The sequence below is a fragment of the Eulemur rufifrons genome, chromosome 7 (assembly GCF_041146395.1).
Source record: "Eulemur rufifrons isolate Redbay chromosome 7, OSU_ERuf_1, whole genome shotgun sequence".
Classification (NCBI taxonomy): Eukaryota; Metazoa; Chordata; class Mammalia; order Primates; family Lemuridae; genus Eulemur; species Eulemur rufifrons.
Window position 1 is genome coordinate 226,885,286 of NC_090989.1, and position 24,980 is coordinate 226,910,265.

General features: G+C 33.3%; 1 protein-coding gene across 2 annotated transcripts in view; it reads right to left on the reverse strand.

The window, feature by feature from the left end:
* The window catches only part of RFX3 (regulatory factor X3), a 284,384-nt gene that overhangs the window by 48,738 nt on the left and 210,666 nt on the right, over positions 1-24,980 (reverse strand). The window contains exons 7-11 of one of the 2 annotated variants that reach the window (XM_069474175.1): positions 20,743-20,862; positions 9,577-9,698; positions 7,734-7,846; positions 4,044-4,159; positions 3,412-3,566 (exon numbers count right to left, since the gene is read on the reverse strand). In XM_069474175.1, coding sequence (XP_069330276.1) covers positions 3,412-3,566; positions 4,044-4,159; positions 7,734-7,846; positions 9,577-9,698; positions 20,743-20,862 — 626 coding nt within the window. Of the gene's footprint in view, positions 1-3,411; positions 3,567-3,968; positions 4,160-7,733; positions 7,847-9,576; positions 9,699-20,742; positions 20,863-24,980 lie in introns of those variants that run through there. The other variant, XM_069474176.1, reaches the window with a different exon arrangement.

Consider the following 24,980-nt stretch of genomic DNA (forward strand, 5'->3'; position numbering starts at 1 on the left):
TCTTGTTGAAAAGTAAGGTAAAAATTAAAATTATCTGACTTGAAAATTCTGGATAACTATTTTCTATTTCACTTGGCAGGTAGAGATAAAAGATCAGTGTGATAAAATTGCTGTCACAGAAACCAATATTCTTAAGATATTCCTAAAATAGTTCATTCTATATTCTTTATATATCTGTTGAAACTTGAAATAGGGATAGGTCCCATGACAGAAGATTTTATGGTGGTCATTCAATGATTAGAAGCATCTTCAGTTACCAGTGATGCTTATTGAGATTGCTATATATTAGGAGACAGAATTATTTCAACAAGTAATTCAGTCAATAGTATTTTACTTCCTCTGTGCCCAAGGCTCTGTAGAGAGTAGTTTTAGATATTTAATAGATAAGTGTTTGAAACACCTACAACATAAAATTTGTCTGCGCAGGTTCTCTATAATGTGGTAAGCATCAAAATATATAGTCTACTATTAGAAACAGAGAAGTTACAGTTTTAGCCAAGGCTCCCAAGAATATTAATGTTATCATGGGATTAAATTCCTTGGTTTTTCTTTCTGTGCTCAAATGAGTCTGACATGCTTCTCTATTACTTTTGCTAAAAGCAGGTTGTAGAAATAATTTAGTTTATTCAAGGTATTTGCAAAAGATATAAATTTTACTATTCTAATAATAAAAACATCCAAAGTTTTTTTTTTAAAAGATTTGTTTAACTGGTCAAAACTAGACAGAAGAGATTGGAGAAGACTAAATTTTGGTTAGGAAAAACACTCAAGAAAGTGTGGACTCAACCACAAGACTCATCTACTGGAAACACTAAATAGGAAATTTCTTGAGAACTAACCTTTTGAAATCTCTAAAGCTTCCCACTTTATCCAAAAAAGAAAAAAGGGAAAGAAAAATATTTTTCTGTTGCATTATGTACTAGAACCATGGAGGACAGGCATGAATGGAAATGAAAAAGAGTGAAAAAAATTAACAATACTTTTTGAAACAGTAAAATTTTGTTCAAGATTCAATTTGACAATCTGTATTTTCCATTTTTCCTACAATTAATATACAATAATTATTTAATCTGAAAAAAACCCAAGAACCTATATATGTTACTTTAAAAAAAATTATTATGGGCTTTGTTTTATATTGATGTAAGGGAGATTATAAAATGAAAAGATATATTTTGTATATTAAATAATTGTGAGAGTTTTACTTTTTTGCACTAAATGACGATTGGGCCACCTTTAATTATACTCATAATTGTACATTTAAGTGTTATCCATTGAGTTCTTATACAATACTTTACAATTAATGTTTTTTGCATTTTCAGATAAATGTATTTTAGAATATAGTAGCTTCAAGCTGACTTTAAATTAGTGTGATATGCAGACTTTTTTTGGGCTAAAAAAAGAAATCCCATCTGGACAGAAAATGGTAGAGTGAAGTACTAGTAGTGAGGAAAATACAATTTTTAAAAATAAAATTAAGTTTGCTCTCTCTATAGGGATTCATGTAAGTACAAAATTGTGCAGATTGACTCTGACAACTTTCAAAGGCTCATGAATGAATAGTTTGGAATTTAAAATCTATTCCAAAGCTGACTTGTCTCAACCTGCTCAAGATTAATATTAAAATGCATACAACCAGAAGATAGCTATCTAAATTGTATTTTAAGCTTTATTTTGCTAAGCCTCATTGTAGAATGGGAATTAAATTTCCAAATTTCTTTAGGAGAGTAGTACATTAATGTACCTTGTAATTTAAGAGAAACTATAAAACTATTCTGCTGAATGTAGAGACAAAATACTTGACAGAATACTCTGGTTTTCAAATCAAAATTTGCAAAAGACAAAGGTCAAATGTATTGTGTACTTAAAATTGTGTGGCTTAAAGTCAACTAAAATTCATACAAGATTTAAATTAGGGAACTGTTAAGTTCACAGGTTAAATTCTTATGATGCTGATACAGAAGCAAAAGATTTTAGAATTATTTAATGAATATTGATGTTGTTAATATGTCTCAAAAAAGAAAGCGCCCACTGACATCCCTTCTTAAATCTCATCAGAGAAGTTGTATGTTGGTGGCAAGGTGTCATGGGCTAATGAGCTTCCCTATGCAACTTCTTTGAAACATCTCTGGAGATTATCATTCAGAGCACAGGGAGCAAGAGAAAAACAAGGAAAACCAGATTCCAGAACATAAATCCGTAGAGAATTTACACAGTGAAATTTTCTATGACAACATCATTTTTAATCAATCTTTAGTCAGGAAATTGGTACAGATATAGTGGAACATATGTATAAAATTGTGAGACAATTTCAGCTAGATTTTTAAAACTTATTCCTATATAAATTTATGTGTGTTCATTGATGTTATATATAGCATCTATTTTAAGGTGGTAGGGAACATATTAAAGAACTCATACCTTCAACTGTTGTCTATTGTATTTAGAAAAAAAGAAAGTATAAACATACAAATTTTAATATTGTCACCTTTTCTTCTACAAAATTCCTATTTTTATATTTTCTAGAGTAATTTAACACAAATCATTTGCGAACATTGTACTTGAAGTACATGGTTGCCAATTTCACAAGCTATATGATTGCTTTTACTTTATTAATGTCTGTGTAGAGTAGAAACTGCTCTGTTTCTTTAAAAGTTAAGGTCACTAGTATGTGCTCACATAGATGTAGGCATAAAATAGTTTCAACTGCCTCTAACAGTCTCTGTAATAGCATTTATATTGACACTTGCAGATAATAGCTTTGTTTGCTACAAAGTAGTTTAAAAAGCATCATCACTTAAAAAGGTAATCTAACCCTATCTATGTAATTCTCATTTTCTTCATAGTGGGATTACAATGCTCATGTAGTTACACAGATTTTTCTCTCAAAATGCCAGTTAACCATTACTGTTAATGGAAACTGCATTTGTAGTCCTTAACATGATGTAGGTGACAAAGTAAGTGCTTTTATAAAGGAATTCAACTTCACTGGAAATCAAGATAAATTCATTTCAAATCAAAAGCAACCACAAAAGAGGTTGGCCTAGCAATTACAGATTTCAGTAATTTCTGGGTTTATGAAGGGGACTGTGTCCTTGGGTAGAATAATTTTTATATGGCTGACTGGTCTGGGAGTGTTATTGCAATTAGTTTATTAGGGCTGTCACATCTATAGGTTGGCTTTTTTTTTTTTTTAATCAAAAAGAAAATGAGAGATTGGAAAACAGATCATTTTTTCCCCTTTTGGTACAGTTTTGTTTCTAAGCTGCTTTCATGCAATAGTCTGTGTTGCGTGCTTTCTGTTTGGCAAATCTAAATGAAATTAGAATAATTCTAGATTGCAGTGTCACTTCCCAAAACTTCCTGGGTGGAATGTATGAGAACAAAAGCATCCGTACTTGTCTGCATTTAACTTACTAGGAATAGGTCTAAGGACGTCGGGGATGAGAATCTCCACCAAAGCCTGGTACATCCCATGGTCACAGTTACACATCCATTTCAGGATAGACTCATGTTTGCACAGAGTTATCAGCTTTGCTTTCGGAAGTCGACTTTCTATTTCACTCAGATTGCTGGTGTGAATAAATGTAGCAAATGAATAGATGGCAAATGAGGATAAAAAAGAAAATGGACTTTAAAAATAGTTTAAATTTACCAAATATTAGAGGTTAGAACTATACCACCATTGCACTGGTGCCATATGGCTGGAGATTAAATATATATATATAGATAGATAGATAAAACACTCCCCCAGAGCTTCCTATGCACATTAATATTTTCTGACGGTATGAAAGGCAGATACGATAATAATTCCATGAGGATGAAATAACTCTACCGCAGTCCCCCAAATCAATAAAAATGGGAGCTATATAAACACACTGAAACTTCAAGAGAGCAGTTTGTGGTTTATTTCTAGGATGGCCAAAGCATCAATCTAGTTACTTAATGTTATCAGGTAAGGTTCACAACTGGTATACATATCTCTAATTTATTAGCTGTGACATCTACTCAGCCATGAAAAAGAATTGGAAAAGCTTATGGATTCTGACCTTGATTCAGTAATGGTAGTGCCATCAGCTGGAGTAGAGGGAGAATAGCGCCAGAATGTTTGCCACAATTTTTCTATCAGGCTAAATTGAAGATTCACCACAACATCCAGTATTGCCTAAAAAACAAAATGGTATCAGCATTACCTCACAATAGTACTTATGGGGATATGTTAGGAGAACCTAATATGATGAAATTTTATATGGTAAAGATCTCTCTTGGGCCCATAAGTTGACATGGTGAAACTGAACTAAATTTTATCAATGGAAGTGGAAGAATCAAAAATCAAAGAAATTATCTAGGAAAAAAAATAGAAAAAAAACCTCTTGAAACATTAAGCAGGGTAACACATTCCTCTCATAATGGCCTCATATCCCATCTTCAATTTTACCTCTCTTTTCTCCTCTATTTTCATGCTTGCTTTCCTTCTTCTCCATTTTTTTCTTACTTTTCTTTCATTCCTTTACCTACTGCTGCCTTCTGCCTACATAGTTGTTGCCACTCTACCTATTCTCAGACCCTGAAGGTACAAAACACAGATTCAATTTACATTAGTCCTCTCTGGGCTAGGTGAGGTTACTGGAGATCAAAGAGGAGAGAAGTGCAGGGTCTGAAGGTGTTTATGTGTGGCAGATGGAGTTAGGGCTGAATAAGCTCCCTCTAAGGCTGCTGACCACGGGCTCCAGGGTGTTCCCAACCAGGCAGAAGCTGCAGCAGAAACTATGGAGTCAGCAGGCCTTGAGGGGATAGTGCCTCTCTGGGCGTAGCAAGCAATGCCTTTCATTCAACATTAGAGAATCTAATCCTCTATCTTCACACTTCCTTTAGAGGATAGCTTTAAGATTGATCCCCTTTTCTAATATTGGGGCATCACTTCCTCTCCTTAATTTTATCTCTAAAGCCATTTACCAGCTGCATCAAAGGCATTTTTTTTACAATGCTAAAATCTACCACTTTCCCTATTAACTTTTAATGATCATATTTAATTTCACACTGCCATTCCAATTAGTTTGTAAATTAGCCTTCAGATAAAAGCAGGCATAAAACCAAAGAGTAACTTGTTTGTGCAAACAACACATGATTGTGATTATTTTGAGTGCTGAAAGACAGAAGTAGTCAATATAATGTGTTTGATGTCATCAGCATTGAGGACCAGGACAGGACAAGTGTAAAACAGCCCCATCAAGATCTATAAAATTGGTGGAAGGTAAGATAAAATAGGGGGCAATCTAGAGAGTCTATCTGAGTATTTTAGGCAAAAAGAGCAAACCGTAACTTCATAATTTCAGAGTTTGTGCCACCTGTGTAGATCTGGGCTTCGGTGTGATATAGAGAATAACTGATGTTAAAAACACTCATTTTAACATCAGCAATTTGCATAAAAAATATACTTGTTCTGTGTGTAACAAAATGATATTAACACTTACAAAATGTCTTTGATAACCAAATTGTGAAAATTCCAAATAATAGGCAAAGTAGGTATATTAATCTCTTTAAAAATATAAACTGTAGGAAATGTGAAATAAAATAGGGCAAGTAAAGAATTTCAACGTATCTTAAATTTAGTATTTCTTCAAAGTAAATAATCTCAAATAACTCTTTTGAAAAGGACATTCACATCAGCCTCATTGAGGCAGTTTTACAAATGAATAAAACATTTTATCATTTGTCCACCTACTTTCAAATATGTTCAGACTAAAATATATAGGCAAGTATAAATTAAAATAGCCCATATTCTCCTGGCTTAGGGCAAATGACTATTTACAGGACTGGATATGAGATTCAGACAGTTATATTTCAAAAGTCTGGAAGTTTGACAGACAAAAATTATTATTATTTTTCTTTTTTACATATGCTACTCTGCCCCATGAGAGAGATGGCATGAACACTGGTAACTCTGAAATAAATGGAGATCATTCCATGGACTGTGTCATTTCCCACACAGATTAATTACTATACATGTCCCTCTCTCTTCATACAAAGTGCATTTATTCCTCAAAATTGATATATTAATGAAAATTTTATAATCCAAAGATGATTTTAATCTTATTGGGGGAGCTTATCACTTAAAATAATCTTACACTACATGTTTTAGCAATGTAAATAATCATGCTCTAACTTACATTTTGAATAAATATGAGAAACTTAGAAAAAAATCCAGATTATATTTGTATAGGTTGGTTTGCTTACAGCAAGGCTCACTTGACCATAGAGAAATGTGAAATTGTTTAGAGAATCTTTAAATAAATATTTATTGAATAAGATGATGTAGAAAGAAAAAAAATTTATTCTATATACATAAGAATAATACAGGAATTCTCTAATATTGGGAAAAGTACAATAGTCTAAGGGAAATGAACATTAAGTGGCTTTCATCATTCCAAGAAATGCTGGGAACTGGTACGGCATGTTGAAGAACACTTCTAGCACATGCTATGTTAATAAGGAGAGAACTTGCCCTTGGTTGTTAGTAATCTAGCACCCTTGACGAGTATTCACATTAGCTCAAGCAAGTCTTATTTCTGGAGTGGGAAATAAAAAATCTGTGAATGCTTGGAACTGAGACTTCTTACTGCATACTGCACTGTCAGCAGTCAGCAGTATTACCCAGGAAATCCAAAGGATTATGTTTTACTTCTAAGCAAATCACCCCGGAATAAAGCTACTTAAATTCTAAATAGAATTCTCTTTTAAAAGGAGAGGCACTTAAGAAAACTCATATTGTAATCTGTTATCACTTTTCTACCACATGAGTTGCAGGTACATTAGTATGTTGGCATGGAGAGAGTTCACCTCCTAGACAATGAAGCCAATTTGGATGTGGGATACTCATAGAGTAGGAGTGGGGACAGAAAACACCAAGAGGAACCTTAATTAACCAAAAGAATGAAACAAAACAAATGAAACTAGATCCTCAATGATTTCTGGAAGGAACACCTACAATGCTTTATTAAACACTTCCAGAAATTATTTTTAATAGAAATTCACATTTATATGGTATAAAATTCAAAAGGTAAAAAGAGTCTATTGAAAAATTAAGTCTCTTTCCCTTGACTCCTAGCAATCCAGTTTCCTTCACAAAGACAACCACAGTTAACATTTTTGTGTTCTTCTGTCTAGAAAGAGGTGTAGATAGGTTCATTTTCATTTAAATGATAATATGCTATACACTTTTTTTTTTGCATTGTGCCTTTTCTTTTAACATTAAATATTGGCTTGATCCATTTTAGTACAATTAGAGTTACCTATTTTTTAAATAGCTGTATAGTATTCCACTTGAAAGACTGTATCATATTTTATTTATCCAGTTCCCTATTAGATATTAAAATTATAACCAATAGTTTGCATTAAAATGAATAATGCAAGAAATTCCCTTGTACACTTGTCTCATCACCCATATATAAGTATTTTTGTAGGATAAATACCTAGAAGTGGAATTGATGCATCAAAGGATTCATATTAGGATAGGCTTAAGAAATGGAGAATAAAATTTATTCTCACTTTCTTGCATTCCTCATCTCTCCACTCTGAGACAAGAAAGAAGAAAAATGAATTCATTAGTGCTAAAAGAAATGCTTGAAAGAATTAGTGCTGACTTCATCTGTCCTCTAGGAATAAACTTGATTATTTTGTTTTAGCAAGTTGTCTGGCAAAACTTAGGGAGTGTTCATACTATGTTCGAGAAGACTTACCTCACAGTGCTCTCGATAAAGACTCTGCAGTGACTTGATATCCTCAAAGGTAGTACCATCTGGCAGAGAAGAGATTTCAACTTCTCCAAATTCTGGAAGTGCTCGAGATGCATCTGTTACCATGACAACACAACAGAAAAAAGCTATTGTGGATGGTGCCAATTACAGATTAATGAGGGAAAATTTAAGAAGACTAAAAAGAAAAAAAATTTTAAAGGTTAGGGGTCCAAAGAGCAAGGATTTTTCATATCGATATTTTACAAGCAGAACTTAGTAACATTATCGGCACAAAATATAAAAAAAGAGGGAACACTCCTAAGAATTTTGCAGAAACTAAATTTTTACTACGATTATACTGGAAATAACATATTACGTATTACAATGTCTCTCAATAGAGGGCTCCTATTAAAAGAAAAATATCTTGAGCTTGCTGCTATCAATTTTGGTTATTTTATTATGTTACTTAAATACATAAACAATGAATCTAGCTTAAACTCATTATGTTCATACCTTTTATATAATCATAAACCAAAAGAGCTATAAAATACAATGAAAATTACAAAAATAACATTAAACTTAACAACATTAATTTGATGTGATAGATGATGCTCTTGTCCTATAACTAAATTATTTCTCACAATAAGAATACAGTATTGACTGCTACAGCACAGGATCTTTTGAGTTTGACAAGCCTATACCAACCTGTGCTTTGTGGTGGCTGCTTCTCCCATTACTCTTCTATATGCAAATGACTTTGAAACTTTCACACAGAGTATAGGGATATCATTTAGCCTTCCCTTGGGATGAAGGTGTAATTTACATAGTAAGTCTCTCTCTGTTCTTTTCTCATTAGCTCTGGACAATTAATGTAATTCACTTTGGTGCCTGTCTTCTTATAAATTCAAACACAAATGTGGAAATTAAAATTGTACAGTAGTATTTAGTTTTAGTTCTCTAGGTAATTCAGAATATGCTTATTTTTTAAGATTATAATTTAAATAAAAACACAAAATAAAATCTTTATTGAATGCTCAAGGATCCACAAGAATATACCTGAGGACTTTAATTTGGGAAATGCTGCCATGATGTTTTCAATTGCAATAGCTATTCCAACCTGAGAGTCTATGTTAGTTGTTTTTGTCAGAAAGTGCACATAGACACATAAACACACACACAGACACATACACACACTCACTCTCTGATAGCATCTACTTATCTTGCTGTGGTTGTATGGAAACTATACATGTTCATTTCTAGAAGAGATGTCAATTAAATTAAAGTGCCATTTTTGATCCTTTGGCTATGGCAGGAATATGCAAAGTGTTCCACTTCCTAACTCTTTCAATAACAAGAAACATGCACACCATCTACAAATCACAAAAATAGAAGGTACTGTGACAGATTTAACAGAATGTTACTTTTTAAATGTTTATAATATTTTTTTTTCTAATCTGCAACTATATGCATATGTAACTTTATACAAAGAAAATGAGAATTCTTTTTGGCACTTGAAGTACTACTGAAAGTAAACACAATACAATTTTGATCACAAAAGCCAATTAATACAAATTCTGGAAAACAACTTCATAGCAATGAGCTTTTAATTCATATACATTTAAAAGTCCTTTACAGCTCGAGATTTTAAAAAATAAGCTATAGTGAACATGCAAAGTAGATATGAACTAGGACTATTATATATATGATGTGCATAGTTTCATCAGCACCAAAAAAATCTTTCTATGTAATTAACATCTGTAATAGACATTGCACTTGGAGAAAAGACTACTATTGTTCTCTTTATAAAATCCTAACAGCAACTAATATGCATTACACCTTAACATACCTAAAAACTGTTGATGATGTTGGCTTTGGGCAATTACAGTTTGCTCAACAGATGTGCCTGTCTGTTGACCACTTCCTGTGAAACCATCTGCAACCCCATCCACTTTCTGCATAGGCTTGTACCTAAAAATATTAGATGGGAAAAAACAAATAAACCAAATTATTCCTTGCTTTTTTGTACTACCCCGAACTCCCAAGGCATTTAATTTTATTCTATCTTCTTTAATGTCTCATGATAGTTGTAAAAGTTTTTTCCTTGATAGCCTCATAACGTTAGATGCAGAAATTTTTTCAACTGAGAAAAGAAAAGAGTGGGGAGGCGTGGGTGAAGGGGATGTATTTTTTGAAAATCCAGAAATTTACCTAAGAATGAAAGAATTATGAGGTATTTCTTTGGACAGCAGCAGCAAAGATGTCCACAGTTATATTTTTAACACACATTAAAAGTTAATACACAATAACTTTTAATGGCCAATGGATCAAGCTAGGAACATTTTAGATACACTGGAACTTTAATCTGAACTATGATCTAGGAGCTCAGGCCTGAAAAAGGTTGGTGAATGGTTTTCAATTAATTAATATTGCTAAAATATGATCAGCCTACAAATCCTACCATACTGTTTTTCATATCTCTTAGAACCTCCCATGCATCTCAATACATTTATCTCCCTTGACACTTCTTCACATCTGCAAATACAAAGACTACAAGCATCAGGTTGCAGCAAAATACATGCAAAAACCCATCTACAAATCTAATTTACAAAATCACAAGAAAAAGTAAGTCAGCTACAATTATGTATTTATCTTTAGGTCCTAGTCATACAAACTTATGTACTTTCCATACGGCTAAGATAGAAAAAATGTGCTTCAGCAGCATGGGCAAGAAAGAAAACGTCTTGGGAGAGAAATAGCGCATATGAAAAAAATCCTGGCCAAGTCTCCTAGGACAAGCAAACACAAAATAAGTAAGCAGTAACTAAAATTTCTTCTTTTTCTCTGATTGCATTTATTTTTCTTTATTTTAGAAATTTTGAAATAACAGAAAAACATAAGAAAAAATTAAAATCTGTAATAAACTCACTACCTAGAGATAACATTGTTCACATTATGATGTCTGTCCTATTTTTTTCCTATTTCTAATTATATTTATAAGCAAAAGAACCTAATATTCTCACCATCCAGACATTTGACTTTTATACTAATACCATAACTCAAATGCATCATTAATATAAAGTTATTATGAATTACAATGCCTCTAATAAGTGAACAGGACATACTCAAAGATGCTTGCACTCTGACAACAGATATGAAATGAATGGACCTGGTGAAATGTATACACTAATGCTCAGGTTGCCTTAGGAAATTATTCAATCTTGGATGTTATTCAATCTTGGACGTTATTTATTTAGATAAATAAAACTTCTAAGAAAATTGCCAAATCTCTCATGATGACATTTACATTTATTTCTTATGTGACAGTATCTTACAGACAGCTCTGAAAATCAAAAATAAAATCAGAGGATGAAGAGGGTGAAAAAGGGTACAACAGCCCCCATCCTTAGGATTATAATTTTAGTGATGACCCTCTCCATCACCAAAATATTGATTACTGTTTTCTAGTGATATAGAAGAACTCAAGCCTAATCTTTCACTTAATGGAAATCTTTATGGGAAGTAGTTTTCAATTGGAACCATATCAAGAGATAATAGAAGACTTAGTATTGTGATGTGCTAGAAGTGCCATTTATTAAAAATTGAATGTTTTTCTGATTTTCTTCCTCCTTAAAGAATTATCTCAGAGAAGCAAAGAAACTTCATGAGGCAAATACTTCATGTGCTTGTGTGTAGGAGCAATTGCTAACCATTCTGTTCTAACAGACTTGAATGATTTTATCCTTATTTCATTCAGGGACATTTCTTGTCCTCATTGATTCAGTCCAAGTTTCATTTGATTTTAGCTGCCCTTTTTCAGCTATGAAATTATGTATCACTAATAAAATAGTCTAAAATTGTTTAACCATGTTTCTTCATTTAAGTTAATGAAGTTTGGGATTCATGGAGTTTAAACAAAAGTGGTTAAAGGAACTTGAATTATTTATCCTGGAGATGGAAATATTTCCTATAGAATTCAATTATATTAAGTTCTAATTCAGGATTTTAAAGTTACCATGAGACTTTTCCCAGCTTTTCTCAGATTTCCTTTGTCCTACACAGCATTTAGTAAACTATGGATACTTAACAGGCACAAATATCAAGGGAAAGTAGAATTTAATCAAAAAAGAAAATGACATACATTCCTTTTAGAGCATAAGTTTTCAGAGGACAGATGCTATGTCACAATCTATCTGCCCATATTGCTTCAGAAGCCTGTAGCCTACAAGTAAATTTATCTGCTTCCTTGGGAAGAATGGAGACAGCTGTTAGTATTGTAAATGCTGGAAGTTTCTAAGGGAAGGAGATATTATATTTTAAATAAGCAATCAAAATCACGATGTGTTACAATTAATGCATGATTATGTTTAATAATAATGATATTGAGAAAAGTATTAATTAATATATATACTATATTATGTGGGAGATGGAAGGAAAATGCATCTAGATCAAATTTTAGGGGGGGAAAGAAGTTGATAGAGTCTGGAGAAACTGTGCAGGTCAGTACTTAAGAAAAGGACTTACATTGTAGAAATAAAGAAAAAAACAGAAAAAATATAGTCAGAACTGGGAAATGAATGTTTCCATAAACCCATAAGAGGAAGAGTAGTAAGGTGAATGGTGGACTGAAAGATGGACAAAAATTGAGCAAAGGGACACTATGTGTATCCATTCCTGGTTGTCCTGGCCATAAGATCTCTGTAAGCCAGAATCTCATGTTGTGCCTCCTGGGAAAAGATCCAGGGACAAAGTCTGGAAGCAATATGTGCCATAAAAAATGGCATCAGGAAGGGCAGGAATATGGTTCATGTACACGAGGGTTAGTGTGAGCCTGTAACTATAAGAGAGCTTCTAGGTACTGCTAACTTTTGCTTTTCCTGCTTTGAATAACGAATCATGTATTGGTATATCCACAATGTATTGCCTGGCATTGGATTGGTACTTAGAAAAAAAATCCTCAGAAATCAGAAATACGGGGCTGAGAAAAGCTAGCTGTTCATTCTCCTGATACTCTGTCTAAGGAAAACAACCTATCCCCACCAACACCTCAGAGGTTTGAGTCTTCCCAGAGAAGGAAGTTTGAAAGAAAGTCAAGAATAATTGTATTAAAAATATGCAAAACAAATACCTGTGGCAAATGATTCTTGTTAGAAGAAATGGTTGTAGATGATATATCATTGTTTTTTTTTTTTTTATTTCAATAGATTTATGGGATACAAGTGGAGTTTTGTTACATGGATACATTGCATAGTGGTGAAGTCTAGGCTTTCAGTGTACCTATCACTTGAATAGTGCACATTTTACCCACTGGTAATTTTTCATCACTCACCCCCGCCCCCCCACAACTCTTCCCCCTTTTGGGTTCCCAGTGTCTATTATTCTATTCTGCATGGTTTTAAAACCTAATTGCATATCAAGCCAAAAAATTCAAATACCTAGCCTCATCCTAGATCTACCCTCCAAAATCTTTGAGAACAGGGCTTAGGAACTGGTTCTTTTAATAAGCTTCTGAGATGTTTAAGTAGCTTGCACAGCCCTTGTCCACAGGAGCCTCTTGGCCCAACATAGATACCTTCAGCCCAATGTTGTAGAAATATACCAATTAATATTAGATAAAAGTCATTTTTAATAAAATAAGCCACCAGTTTTCAATTTTTTCCCAATAAACTACATTTGGGATATAAATATCTTTGAATGAATGTTCAAAGTAACCTATTTCATTTTATCACACCATCATTTGATCTTTACATATATCAAATGAATTCAACAAATATTTATTGAGCACTTACTGTGGGTAGGACACTATAGGTGCATGTTTTTAAAAAGGGTGGGTATAAATATAACTTTTCTAAGATTTTTTTATGTTCTATTGAATTAAATGATAATTCTACATTATCTTAACTCTGGTTGAATTTCAACTGATCTTTTAGCATTGAAACATAACTTTTAGATTTTCTACCTCTCTATACTTTTCACAAAATAATAAAATAATCACCGCGAACTTAGCAAATTTATTATATTTGGAGAATGATAACAAAACAAGCCCTTTCTGTTGAATTATTTAAAAAAACAAACTGTTTAATATTTAAATGTATTCCCATCCCTTTACCCCCATTTACTTTACAAATTCATTATTTTTAGATTAGGTTTTCCCATAGAAGACTCTTAGTACTCCTGTGTTGTATGTGCTCTGAGAAAGACCTGTACAACATCAAGTGAAAAAACAGCTCTTGGTTTAAAAATTAGTAAGAAGCAAATGATAATTTTAACAGCTTGCAACTCCATGGGTAATCAGAGCTAAAGTTGTTAATGATTAAGAAATGAAAGAAACTCTAATGCTTTAATAGCTGACTGTATGCATGAAACCTGTCACTAACACAAAAAACTTAGAAAATTATTAGGAATCTTCCCCCATGGGGTTAGTCATAGCTGTTATTTAGGACTTGGACAGTTGTAACTCTACTGTAAAAGTAATATTCTGTCAATAATTCACATACACAGATACTGAAGCAGTCTAATGGAAGGCAAAGAATGGTATGTATTTACCATTACATTCAACTAACATTACCAGGTGGAAGGATTTTTAACAGACTATAAATAAAGCATTTGGAAAAGTACCTTCAAAGTGGCTGAAAAATGCACACGTGAAATGCAAAATATAAACTGTATAGGCAAATAGAGTCATTACTATAATTCCAGAAAGTACATAATCATTTGATTTGCATGAACAAAACAAAATGCTAAGCTCACAATCAGGGCAAGAAGCTAGAGTGTTCTACTGGAATCCTGCAATCCTCTTCGGAAAAATTGTCCCAGAAAGGGTTTAGATGACTTGGTGTCTACAAGGAACCAAGTGATATAAACATTAACGGATCAGAAGAAAATAGTGAATTTAAAGAATTCCATTCTTTTAGCATAGTAACTGACTCTTTGATTTCACACTGAATATATCTATAATACATCTAAATGACTTCTAACATCAGCCCCGATGGTTAATGATAGGTATTTCATCTCTTCAATTGTTGTTGGTGGCTCTCTCTAAGTATTTGTCTCTGCATTAGCGCTACATTTATGATTTGGCAAGGAGAGGAAGGAAAAATTAAATTCAAATGGGGTAGTTATGTTAATTGCAGCAGGGAAAGGAGGGTGTTGAAGCTGCTGGCTAAAATGAGAGCTGTGGATCATTCATTCATTTAACAAATATTTATAGCACACTGACTATGTGCTCAGTGCTGAGGATGCAATGCTGAAAGAGGCAGACAGGATTCCCTGATTTCACGAATTTCTTCCTTGAGTCCTCTTAGCACAGGTGATTTACGGATAACTATACAGAACTGATACATTCTTGCTACAAATATGCATGGCACATCTTTTATTTATAGCTGGCCCTATCTGTTAAACAGATTCTAGAGGAATACCCCTTCCCATCTCCTTTATTTGGAGAATGACAATCTGGGTGCACCTGATGCCAAGATGTCAACAGTAACAACAACAACAACAACAAAGTCATCTGAGGCTCCAAGAAAAAATAAATTAGTGAGCTACTTGAATACAGCAAAATTAAATGGGCCTCGGTTTATCAGTAAATAACAATATAATTGCCAAATGAGATCTTGCATATAAAGTGCTTACTGAAAAACATTTAAAATGTTCAATAAACACTGATCATGAGAATAAGTAAATGGTGACTGCTACTATTATATTATCAAGCTTTACATGAATGATTATACCTTGATAATTACTGAGTTGTGATTATTTATGATCTCCTGTTTTCAACGGAAAATATGATCATTACATCAGGGACCAGCGCAGTGGCATAGTGAACTTTAACTACCTCAGTGCCAAGATTCCTTATTTGTGTCCAAAAGCCAAATGCACAGGCAGCTGATTATCTTCAGCTCCTATTACCCTCAGCTGCCTCAGAGCAAATTAATGACCCCAGGGAATTCAAGGTCTAGGAAAGGAATGATAAACTATTAACATCAATCAAAGTTGGAAACCACTAGCCTAGAGGTACAGAGAAATGGAAGCCAAATCTGCCCAATTGCCAGGCTTCCTTCTCCTCCAAAACACCTGGAAATTCCTTAAAATTTTTCTCTAATGCTTACAGTATAATAATGATAACAGTAACAATTATTAGTAAATTCTTGAATGTTCACAGTTATAAAAAAAAACTTTTATATATTGTTTTCCATTTGAACTTCAAAACATTTGTGAGATAGTCTATTATTATTAATTTCCATTTTGCACATGAAGAAACTGAGGCTCAGTGAGGTTAACTCATACACCCAGCAGCAGTGCCAAAGGAACCTGTACTCAAATCCTCATTTTGGAATTCTAAATATTTTTAACTGATCTCTGAGCCCTATATTAAGAAAGGTTAACTAATGACAAAAGTTCTTGGATTCCCTCCCTTACTCCTTAGGAACATGTATGATTTCACATCTGTCTATAGCCAAAGCAAAAGTATCCTTGCTATGCTATCTTTCCAATTAACTTCTCTCTCTCTCTCTCTCTCTCTCTCTCCCCTTAGTAACACAAAGGTTCATTCTTTTCCAGAATCCAGTTCTTGTGTAGACACCATGCAAAGAGCAGGAAGTGACATATTTACTCACTTAATGGAAACAAACTCATTAAAATGTGATTTCTCCCTTTATTTCACATGCAAAAATTTTATTACATGTATATGTTTCTGTTTTGGTTATCTTACCTCTTTGAAGGTGGAATTCTTACAAGAATAAAGAAAAGAGGAATGAGTTCTTATTCTGGTTGCTATATGATTATGGATAAGTTATCTACCATTTATGGACTTCAGTTTTCTCATCAAGAGGACAGATGGGTTGGACTGGGTGATCTCTTCCTTCCAGCTTTAACATTTTATGATTCTGTGATGTCTCTTTTAGATGTAATGCACATATTCTGCATGCAAGTGACAGTTGATATGTATTTGTTGAAGAAATGATAAATGAAATTTAATATTTTGAGAATGGCTACTAGGATCAAATACAGCCAAGCACATTATCAAAAGCACTTGGCTCTATTCTACCACTTTTGCTACTAGGATTTGGAAGAATAACTAAAATATATGTGCCAACACTCTCTACATATTTCTTTTAAAAAGTATTAAAAATAAACTGCAGCAAACACTTTTACTTAGTTTGGAGAGCTGAAAATTACTGACCTTCTTTTTGCTGTATAATAGCCTAATCTATTTATTATCCAAATTAGGGTAAGTAAATTACTCCATGAGTGAATTTCCTTGAAAACAAAAGATTACCTCATTTAAGTGCAAAGATTATTTTCATATGAAATATTTTCAACAAAAGATATTTTAAAAACCATTACACAGTTCTCTTGCCTACTTAACCAGGGTATTTTATCTCTTCTTGATTACCCATAATGTATCAATACGCAAAACAGTTATTACATTGTGTTAGACTAGATTCTAGTCTCTAGAGTAATACTTGACAGACCTACTGGTGTGCCTAGGTCTATTTGTTCCTCCACAGAATGTCCAGAGACTGCTGTATTGAAAAACTAAACAGAGGACTCTGTCTAGTTATATTTCCTCTTGCCAGCTGTCATGTCCCACGATTGCCTGGGAATCAAGTGGGCTCTAATGTGCTCCTTTATTTTAGGTAAATGGCTTGAGCATGGGTTCATCTTTTCAATTAAGTGAAACTACGGGCTCTGTGACATCTGCTTTCCAATCAGAAGCTGTTTCTATTTATTTTCAGACACATGGCTATGCTGTATACAATGATGTTGCTGGGAATCTGATTTGCAGATAAGTGAAAATTTCTTCTACCACCCTATCAAATCTTCAAGTGAGATACCTTATACAAAGGAGCTCAAGAAATTGTAAAGCAAAAAAAAAAAAAGAAATTGTAAAGCTACGTAAAACCATAATCATTAATACCCCTAAAACTAGGGGTATTGAATAATTCCAAATCATCAGAAAAATTTATAAATTAAGCTCCAAAACTTAAGTTTAATTACCAAAATAATCACTGCACATACTTGTATTTTTTCACAGTAAGAATATGTGAAAAATACAAAATACATTATGGAAGATCTGCACACGTGGATGCATATAATAAACCTCAAAGTATTTAAACAATTTGAAGATTCTGAAATATTGAATACTAGCTCTTGCTATAATTTTAAACCTTTCACATACCACTTATATTTTAAAAAAAGAATGGCCGTCTATCATAAATTTTAATATATTCAGTAGATCATTTGAGTTTTGGAATCATCATTTTTAAAATTTTTTAAGTCATAAAACAAATGAAAAAAAAGTTATTTTCTCATAATTTCGACAAATACTCTTAACTTAGTCCTTACATCCAGACCCATGGAGAGAAACTTCTCTCTTGTCCAATATTTCTGCACAATGGGCTAATTGGCTTCAGTTAAGGGCTATCAATGTTGTCAGATTCCTACAGAGAGACAACAGAAGATTCTTGCTGCCCTGCTCATCCCAATGTGAGGCCCATGCACAGCTGGTAACACTAACACTGCAATCAGTTAGCAAGACACCATTTCAAGAGCAACTGTCCATAATCCAAAAACGTGAATCATTAAAAACACCTAACAAATTAAAAGAAGGTTCAGTACTTCTTTGGTACTCTAACATTCTTGTTTCATAAGAAATAAGAATCAAACTCAATAAGAAGCTAAAGTCAGCAGAATTTATTAATATGACTGGGAATGTTACACACTTCTTAAATACATCCATATTTTATCTATCTCTAAAAGCAATTACCACTATACTGAGATGGCTTGCTAACTTTTATAGCTCTAGCGTTTGTTTCAGGAGGAGATCATAGAAAGTGCTAGGTCTTGCTTATCTAACTCAGGCTTTTTATAAAGAATGTCTCTTGAAGGCTTCCACTTTTATGAAAGCTTGCTAGAATTTCTTAAATCATAGAAGAAGTGGGTTTCGGGTGTCAAGTACAATTTATCAAGCTTTTATTCATAATTAAGTTTTAGTATACGTTATTTCTGAAGCAAATTTTTTCTTTTTCTTGATTTCACTATCATCTCCACTGGGAAGTGCTGCTATGCATGAGTGCAGGAATCACACCAGAAAATAAAAGCTATAAGTGTTGCCACTAACAGATAGAAAAAAACAGTTATAACCCAAAACAATAATAATTTATTACAACTCACATAAACTATCTCCAACCATATAAGGTACTATTCTACAATTTACTTTATGATTTTTTTTAGAGCCCTTAATACATTTCACTGGCTATATATCAAAAAATAAGGATCAGCAATTAAAAAACGAGATTGAGACTCTGTAAATAAAAAATCTAAAATCCTTGAGATACCTTATATAGCAGCCAATCTTGAACTAAGTCTTCAGTCTGGAACACTTACACTGGAAATATGACTATGTTAAAGCCACTTAACAAGTATCCTTACCTCCAGTCTCTTTCCATTAAATATGTCTTGCCCAAAATCAAAAAGTCATCTCTCTAGAAAAAATCAAAGTTTCATTGTTTTCTTCAAAGCCTTACATAGCTTCATAGCTATGTTCTGCACAAACAACAAACTTATTAGCTTCATATACAACCAAATCCCTTAATGTATGATCCAAAGTACTTTTAAATCTCATCTCCCACTAAACTACTCAATGATCTTTTCAACTCTCCTTCTGCAATACCAACCTCAACAAATCATGGACCATTTTCCAAAGATATCATAGACTTCACCCCTAAGTGCATTTTCCCTCTGCCTGAATATTCCTCTCTTTTTATGACTTCTCTAAGTCCCTACCCAAATAGAACTTTCTCTATGCAGCTTCCCAATTCTCCCTCTCTCAGAATTTGTTGAAAATTCCTCAGCATTCTGATAGTTTCTTGATCAAGGCTTTACTTTAGCAACACTCAGATTGCATTCCTTTTAATTTTCTATTCCCCATGTGCTTCCCCTTTTAATTTCAAAAGGTAAGAACTACTATGTCTTATCTCTGCCTGCAGGACCAAGCACACAGCACAGTAGAGACTCAATCAGTGTTTGCTGACTAAATAGATAAAAGACTATTGTGTGATATATTCTTTCTCTAGCATTAAATTAGAGCTAATGTTTCTGACTAAACTAGTATGGATGTGGAGATCTGGCCAAGGCGACTAATCATTCCAGATCAATGGATTAGGATCTATGTGGAAGCCTCCTTTCTCTTATCTAATTCTGCATGTTCAGTTGAAAAGAAAAATCACAATTACTGTCATGGAGGAGCTATGCTGGTAAAGAGGGAGGGATTTTTCATTTTATTTACTCTGAATTGTGACATAAATCACATGGGACTAGAAGAGTCTTGGCTATGCAACAGTATCATGGGCTTGTACAAATCATTTAACCTCTCTGGGATTCATCTGAAAAACAAGGCCATTAATACTTTGATTGTCATAAGGTTGTGAGGCCAGACTAGACTGAGGTATTTTTCAGTTTTAAGATCTGAGATTCTATTCATCCAGGCAGCCAGCCATTCTTCCATCCATCCATCCATTGCTCCATCCATTCATGAATGCTTGAGATCTCTTACAGCTCTAACATCAGCAATTCTATGTCTATGAAAATTGGATTCAAAGAACATGTAAGAAGTCCCAAACATTCTATAAGAATTCATACCGTGTCAAAAAGAATCACTTGAGGGACGTGCAGAATAGCAAGTCAGAAGCTCATGAATACTGAAACAAGTTTCTCCAGTTGGTATTTGCTTGGATATGCTCCTTATGTTTTGTGTTTCATTTTCCTGTCTGAACAGTTTGGGATGTTGTATTTAACTTAAAAGGGGCCAAACAGGCTGACTGATAAATAATTTTTAAAACTTTGGAAAACAGGATCATTGAAATTCTGAATCATATTTAAGAACTATCCATAGTGAAAGCATGCCAACAGTAACAACATTCTTTTGCACTTAGGTATTTGTTCAGAAAAAATGAAACCTAAACAGCTAAGAAATACACAGTTTTGACATATCAGTGATAACTCCAGAGTCTACCTTTGTTTCTGTTGCATGGGCTGTTGTCTCATAGCCATATACTGCATGTCCTCTTGCAGACGATTAAGAGGGGAATCTGGCTTGACACGAATCCCATAGTAATGGTACTTGGAGTTTCCTCTTCATAAAAGAACAATAAACATTGGAAACACAAAAGTCAGTCAAATTAATATTAATCACATGAGATGTCCATTTAACTTCACATTTGGAAAAACTAGGTAAAAGCAGCATATTAATACTACCTATTTATGATTTACCTATTCTGGATACTTGTGTTTTTATGGTGACAACATATGAAGCATAAAAATAAGATTCTGAATCAATCAGCTCAAAGCCCTAAGAAAAATACTTCCTTATAAGCTTTCACTTAAATATTAGTCAAGCAATCCATTTATTCCACTCAAGTTACATTTTATCTTCAAATTTATATTTTAAATTTAATTTAGAAAGGGTAATGGTAGGAAAAAGCTTTTGGCCAATAAAAACTCATTAACAGGATAAAGGGTTGCATAGTAAATACATATTTATTGTAAAGTGGCTATACAGAACAAGGAAAAAAAACCTTAATTCTACTACTGTCTTGGATTGGTTCAACTTTTTTCTCTTTACTTCAAGGATGATGAAGTAAGGTTAACGTCACTGTTACAAGATGCTGTGGTGAAGTCTGTTATTTAATATTTTAAAAACTAAAAAGGAAGTAGGAATTTAATCTATTGATTTTGAAACATTTTATTAGTCTCTGTTTTTATGGATACATATCAGCTTTGCAGGCTGAATAAGATGTGTCACAACAGATATGAGGAAACTTCTCTGTGAAAATGGCAAATTTCCACCTGGAATAAAAATGTCATAATTTCCCCATGTTCATGAGAAAGACCATGTTTGCTATTAGAAATGACAAACTTTTGCTCTGAATGGAATTTGCAAATTTTTTCAAAAATAAACATTTTAAATATGTAAATTCTTGCAAAGAGAAAATAGTTTTTCACAAGTCTATATATAGCAAGACATCAGTACTCTTTCCAATTTTTTTTTTCATTTACAAAAAGAAATGCAAGAGGAGTGTGGATTAAATATTTTTTATAAAACTAGAGCAGAGTTTTACTTCCAAAATTAAAAAAACATGTATTAAATGAACCCTATATATTTGAAAAGACATTATATAAATAATATTGCTAGTTTAAAAAAATGTAGGACATCTAAATACCTACATGCTTTCAGCAAAATAAAGCAAATATGAAACTTAATGCCTATAAAGAAAAGCAATCCACTTGCAGAAATTAGATCCTAACACCAAAATACACTGCAGAATAGAGCAAAAAACAAAAACAAAAAATATTAATGCTAAAAACCTAAAAACCCAACTTGTAGTGTTCTCCTGTATAAACTGGAAGATGGTAAGGAGTAGAGAGGTAGGGTAGGAAGTAGGAGGCATTAATTATGAGACAAAACTACAGTGTAAAATGATGTCTCTCTTGTGAGACCCCAAATAGATGGGGTATCTAGTTTTTTTCAGTTTCCTACAATTTAGCACTTTGGTTGGGTTAGGAGGGAGTGGTTTTTTTTGTTTGTTTGTTTTGTTTTTTCATTTCATTGGGAATAGTTGAGGGAGGGAAGCATATTCATGGTCATCAAACTTGATTTGGAGACTGGGATCTAACAAAAGGTACCTTTTGCTTTGCATTTATTTAAAACACAGTGATTTTATTTACTTTTTGTTTACTCAAGTCCAAAAACTTTAGAAAAGATCTGATTCTGGTTTGAATAGTTTCAACAGATACTATTACTGATGGGTAACATCATTTCTGCATGCAGTTCACTTAAAAATAAGTATTTGATTTAGTTTGCCTTATGATTTATACTCATTTCCTTCTGCTCCTTGGATTAGGAGTATAAAGTAAACACTAAAACAGCTTTCATGGTAAGAAAGAATCTCTGGGATTCACCCCTACCATTGTCAGGTTTTCTACATCAGCGTTCTTCTATCTTCTTAACACTTCATTGTTTAAATTCTCTCCTATGGTATTTATTTTCTCCTTATTTTTCTAGGCTTTGCTTTACATCCCTAATTGCAAACATTACATACAATTATAAACAGAACAGCAGACATAATTGTTACATAGTAAGGGAGTGGGAATCCAGATCATCAGAAAGTAAAAGCCGCAATATTGCAATATGTACTTACAGAGTATGGATTCTACTCATTCACAAACCCAAACAACCCCAATTTTGTCCCTTTCTATTTTAAAGATGTGTTTCAAGGTTTGAATGGAGCCTCAAAATAGGACTCATTGAAATCTCTTTCAGTAACAAAAGAAGCACAACAATACAGCTATTAGAATGTTGAATAAAGCCCAGAGTTGCAAAATATTGGCATGGTATGCCTAACTATAGAGCTATCAGCTAAGAAATAGTAGTTAGGTCCCCAAAGAGTGATTTTTTGTGGTTTTGGAAAAAAAAAAATACTAGAAAAACAAAAAGCTTTTTTAAAGGGAATGAAAGCTATTCCTTTAGTCTGAATAGACAATCATATTCTCCAGTTTAAAATATACTACCTTTTCACATAGAGACAGAATAACACATTTATGAGAAAGCTGAACCTCTAGCAAGCTGAAAGCTGTACAATCACTTAACATGCAACAGGAAGGGAATAATTCACACTTTGAATACATACAGACCTTGTAAATCTCAAAAACTGAAACAGTGAAGGGGTTTACGACATGCTACCCCCAATTATGGCATTTGGGGAAACAGCAGCAGTAGGGCATATTAGAAAAAATTTCCCTAGCCACTTTCTCCTCTGGAGCAGCCATAAAACCCAGATTGCCTTCCCTGGAAAATATGTCATGAGATCCCCACTCCAGAGAGGTCCTTCCTATACCTGGTGGAAAGCAATGCCCTTATTTCTAAAGACACAGGGACACAGAAGAATCTAAACAAACAGGCCTTGCTGAGTTCTCCCCAGTTTATTACCATTAGATTATACCTGTTTCGCCCAATTATATTTCTCCAGAACTATATCTACTTGTTCATCAGAAAGCATAAAATATACACAGTTTTCTCTGTTTCTTTGGGTCTTTATTTCTGAAGGCTCCCTGTCATGTAAAACTTATATTAACTAAATTTGTATGCTTTTCTCTTGTTAATCTTTTATTACAAGGGTTTTAGCCATGAACCATGCAATGGATGAAGAAAAAGATCAATCTTTTTCTCCCCTACAACACTCACTCCACTTTTTAGTATAAATTTATAATGAAGCTAATTACTATGGTTCTGTTTATTTTATTAAGATTAAAAACTCTTTACTAAAATACTGTGAAGTTGTGATTTATGATTAATTAAAGGTATATCACTGGCCGGGCGCAGTGGCTCACGCCTGTAATCCTAGCACTCTGGGAGGCTGAGGTGGGTGGATCGCTCAAGGTCAGGAGTTCGAGACCAGCCTGAGCAAGAGCGAGACCCCCCCCCCCCCCCCCGTCTCTACTAAAAATAGAAAGAAACGATCTGGACAGCTAAAAATATATAGAAAGAATTTGCCGGGCATGGTGGCGCATGCTTGTAGTCCCAGCTACTCGGGAGACTGAGGCAGTAGGATTGCTTGAGCCCAGAAGTTTGAGGTTGCTGTGAGCGAGGCTGACGCCACAGCACTCTTAGCCCAGGCAACAGAGTTAGACTGTGTCTCAAAAAATAAAAAAATAAAAAATAAAAAATAAAAAAATAAAGGTATATCACCTAATGTTATATAGGGTACAACCTCTACTTTAATACTTTTTATATAATTTCTGTAAGATGTAAGAAATCAAAAGTATTCATATCCTTCTGCCTAGCTACTTAAAATATTTATGTTATGATAATTTGTAGAAATTATAGAAAGACAAAAATGAAGCTCCACAATTCTAAGTATTCTTTTCATCATATTTTGATTAGTAAAGACACTCATATTATTTCCAAAGGAAGGAAAACAGTGAAACTGAAAGCTTCTTCACATTACTGGTTTCCATTCAATAGAACTACACTGTATTTTTGCTTCCACACATGGGTTTACATAAAAAGCAGGTAAAAAAGAAAGGGTAATAAAAGGTAAAGTAGGACTGTGTCATCACAGAGGACTTCAAGCACCTATATTTTCTACGTTTACCAAATGATTTTTAAGTGGTCCCCAGAAATAAAATGAAAAACTCAGTTTAATTTCTTACTCTGATCCAATAGTTATTTATAATGACAATTAAATGTAATGT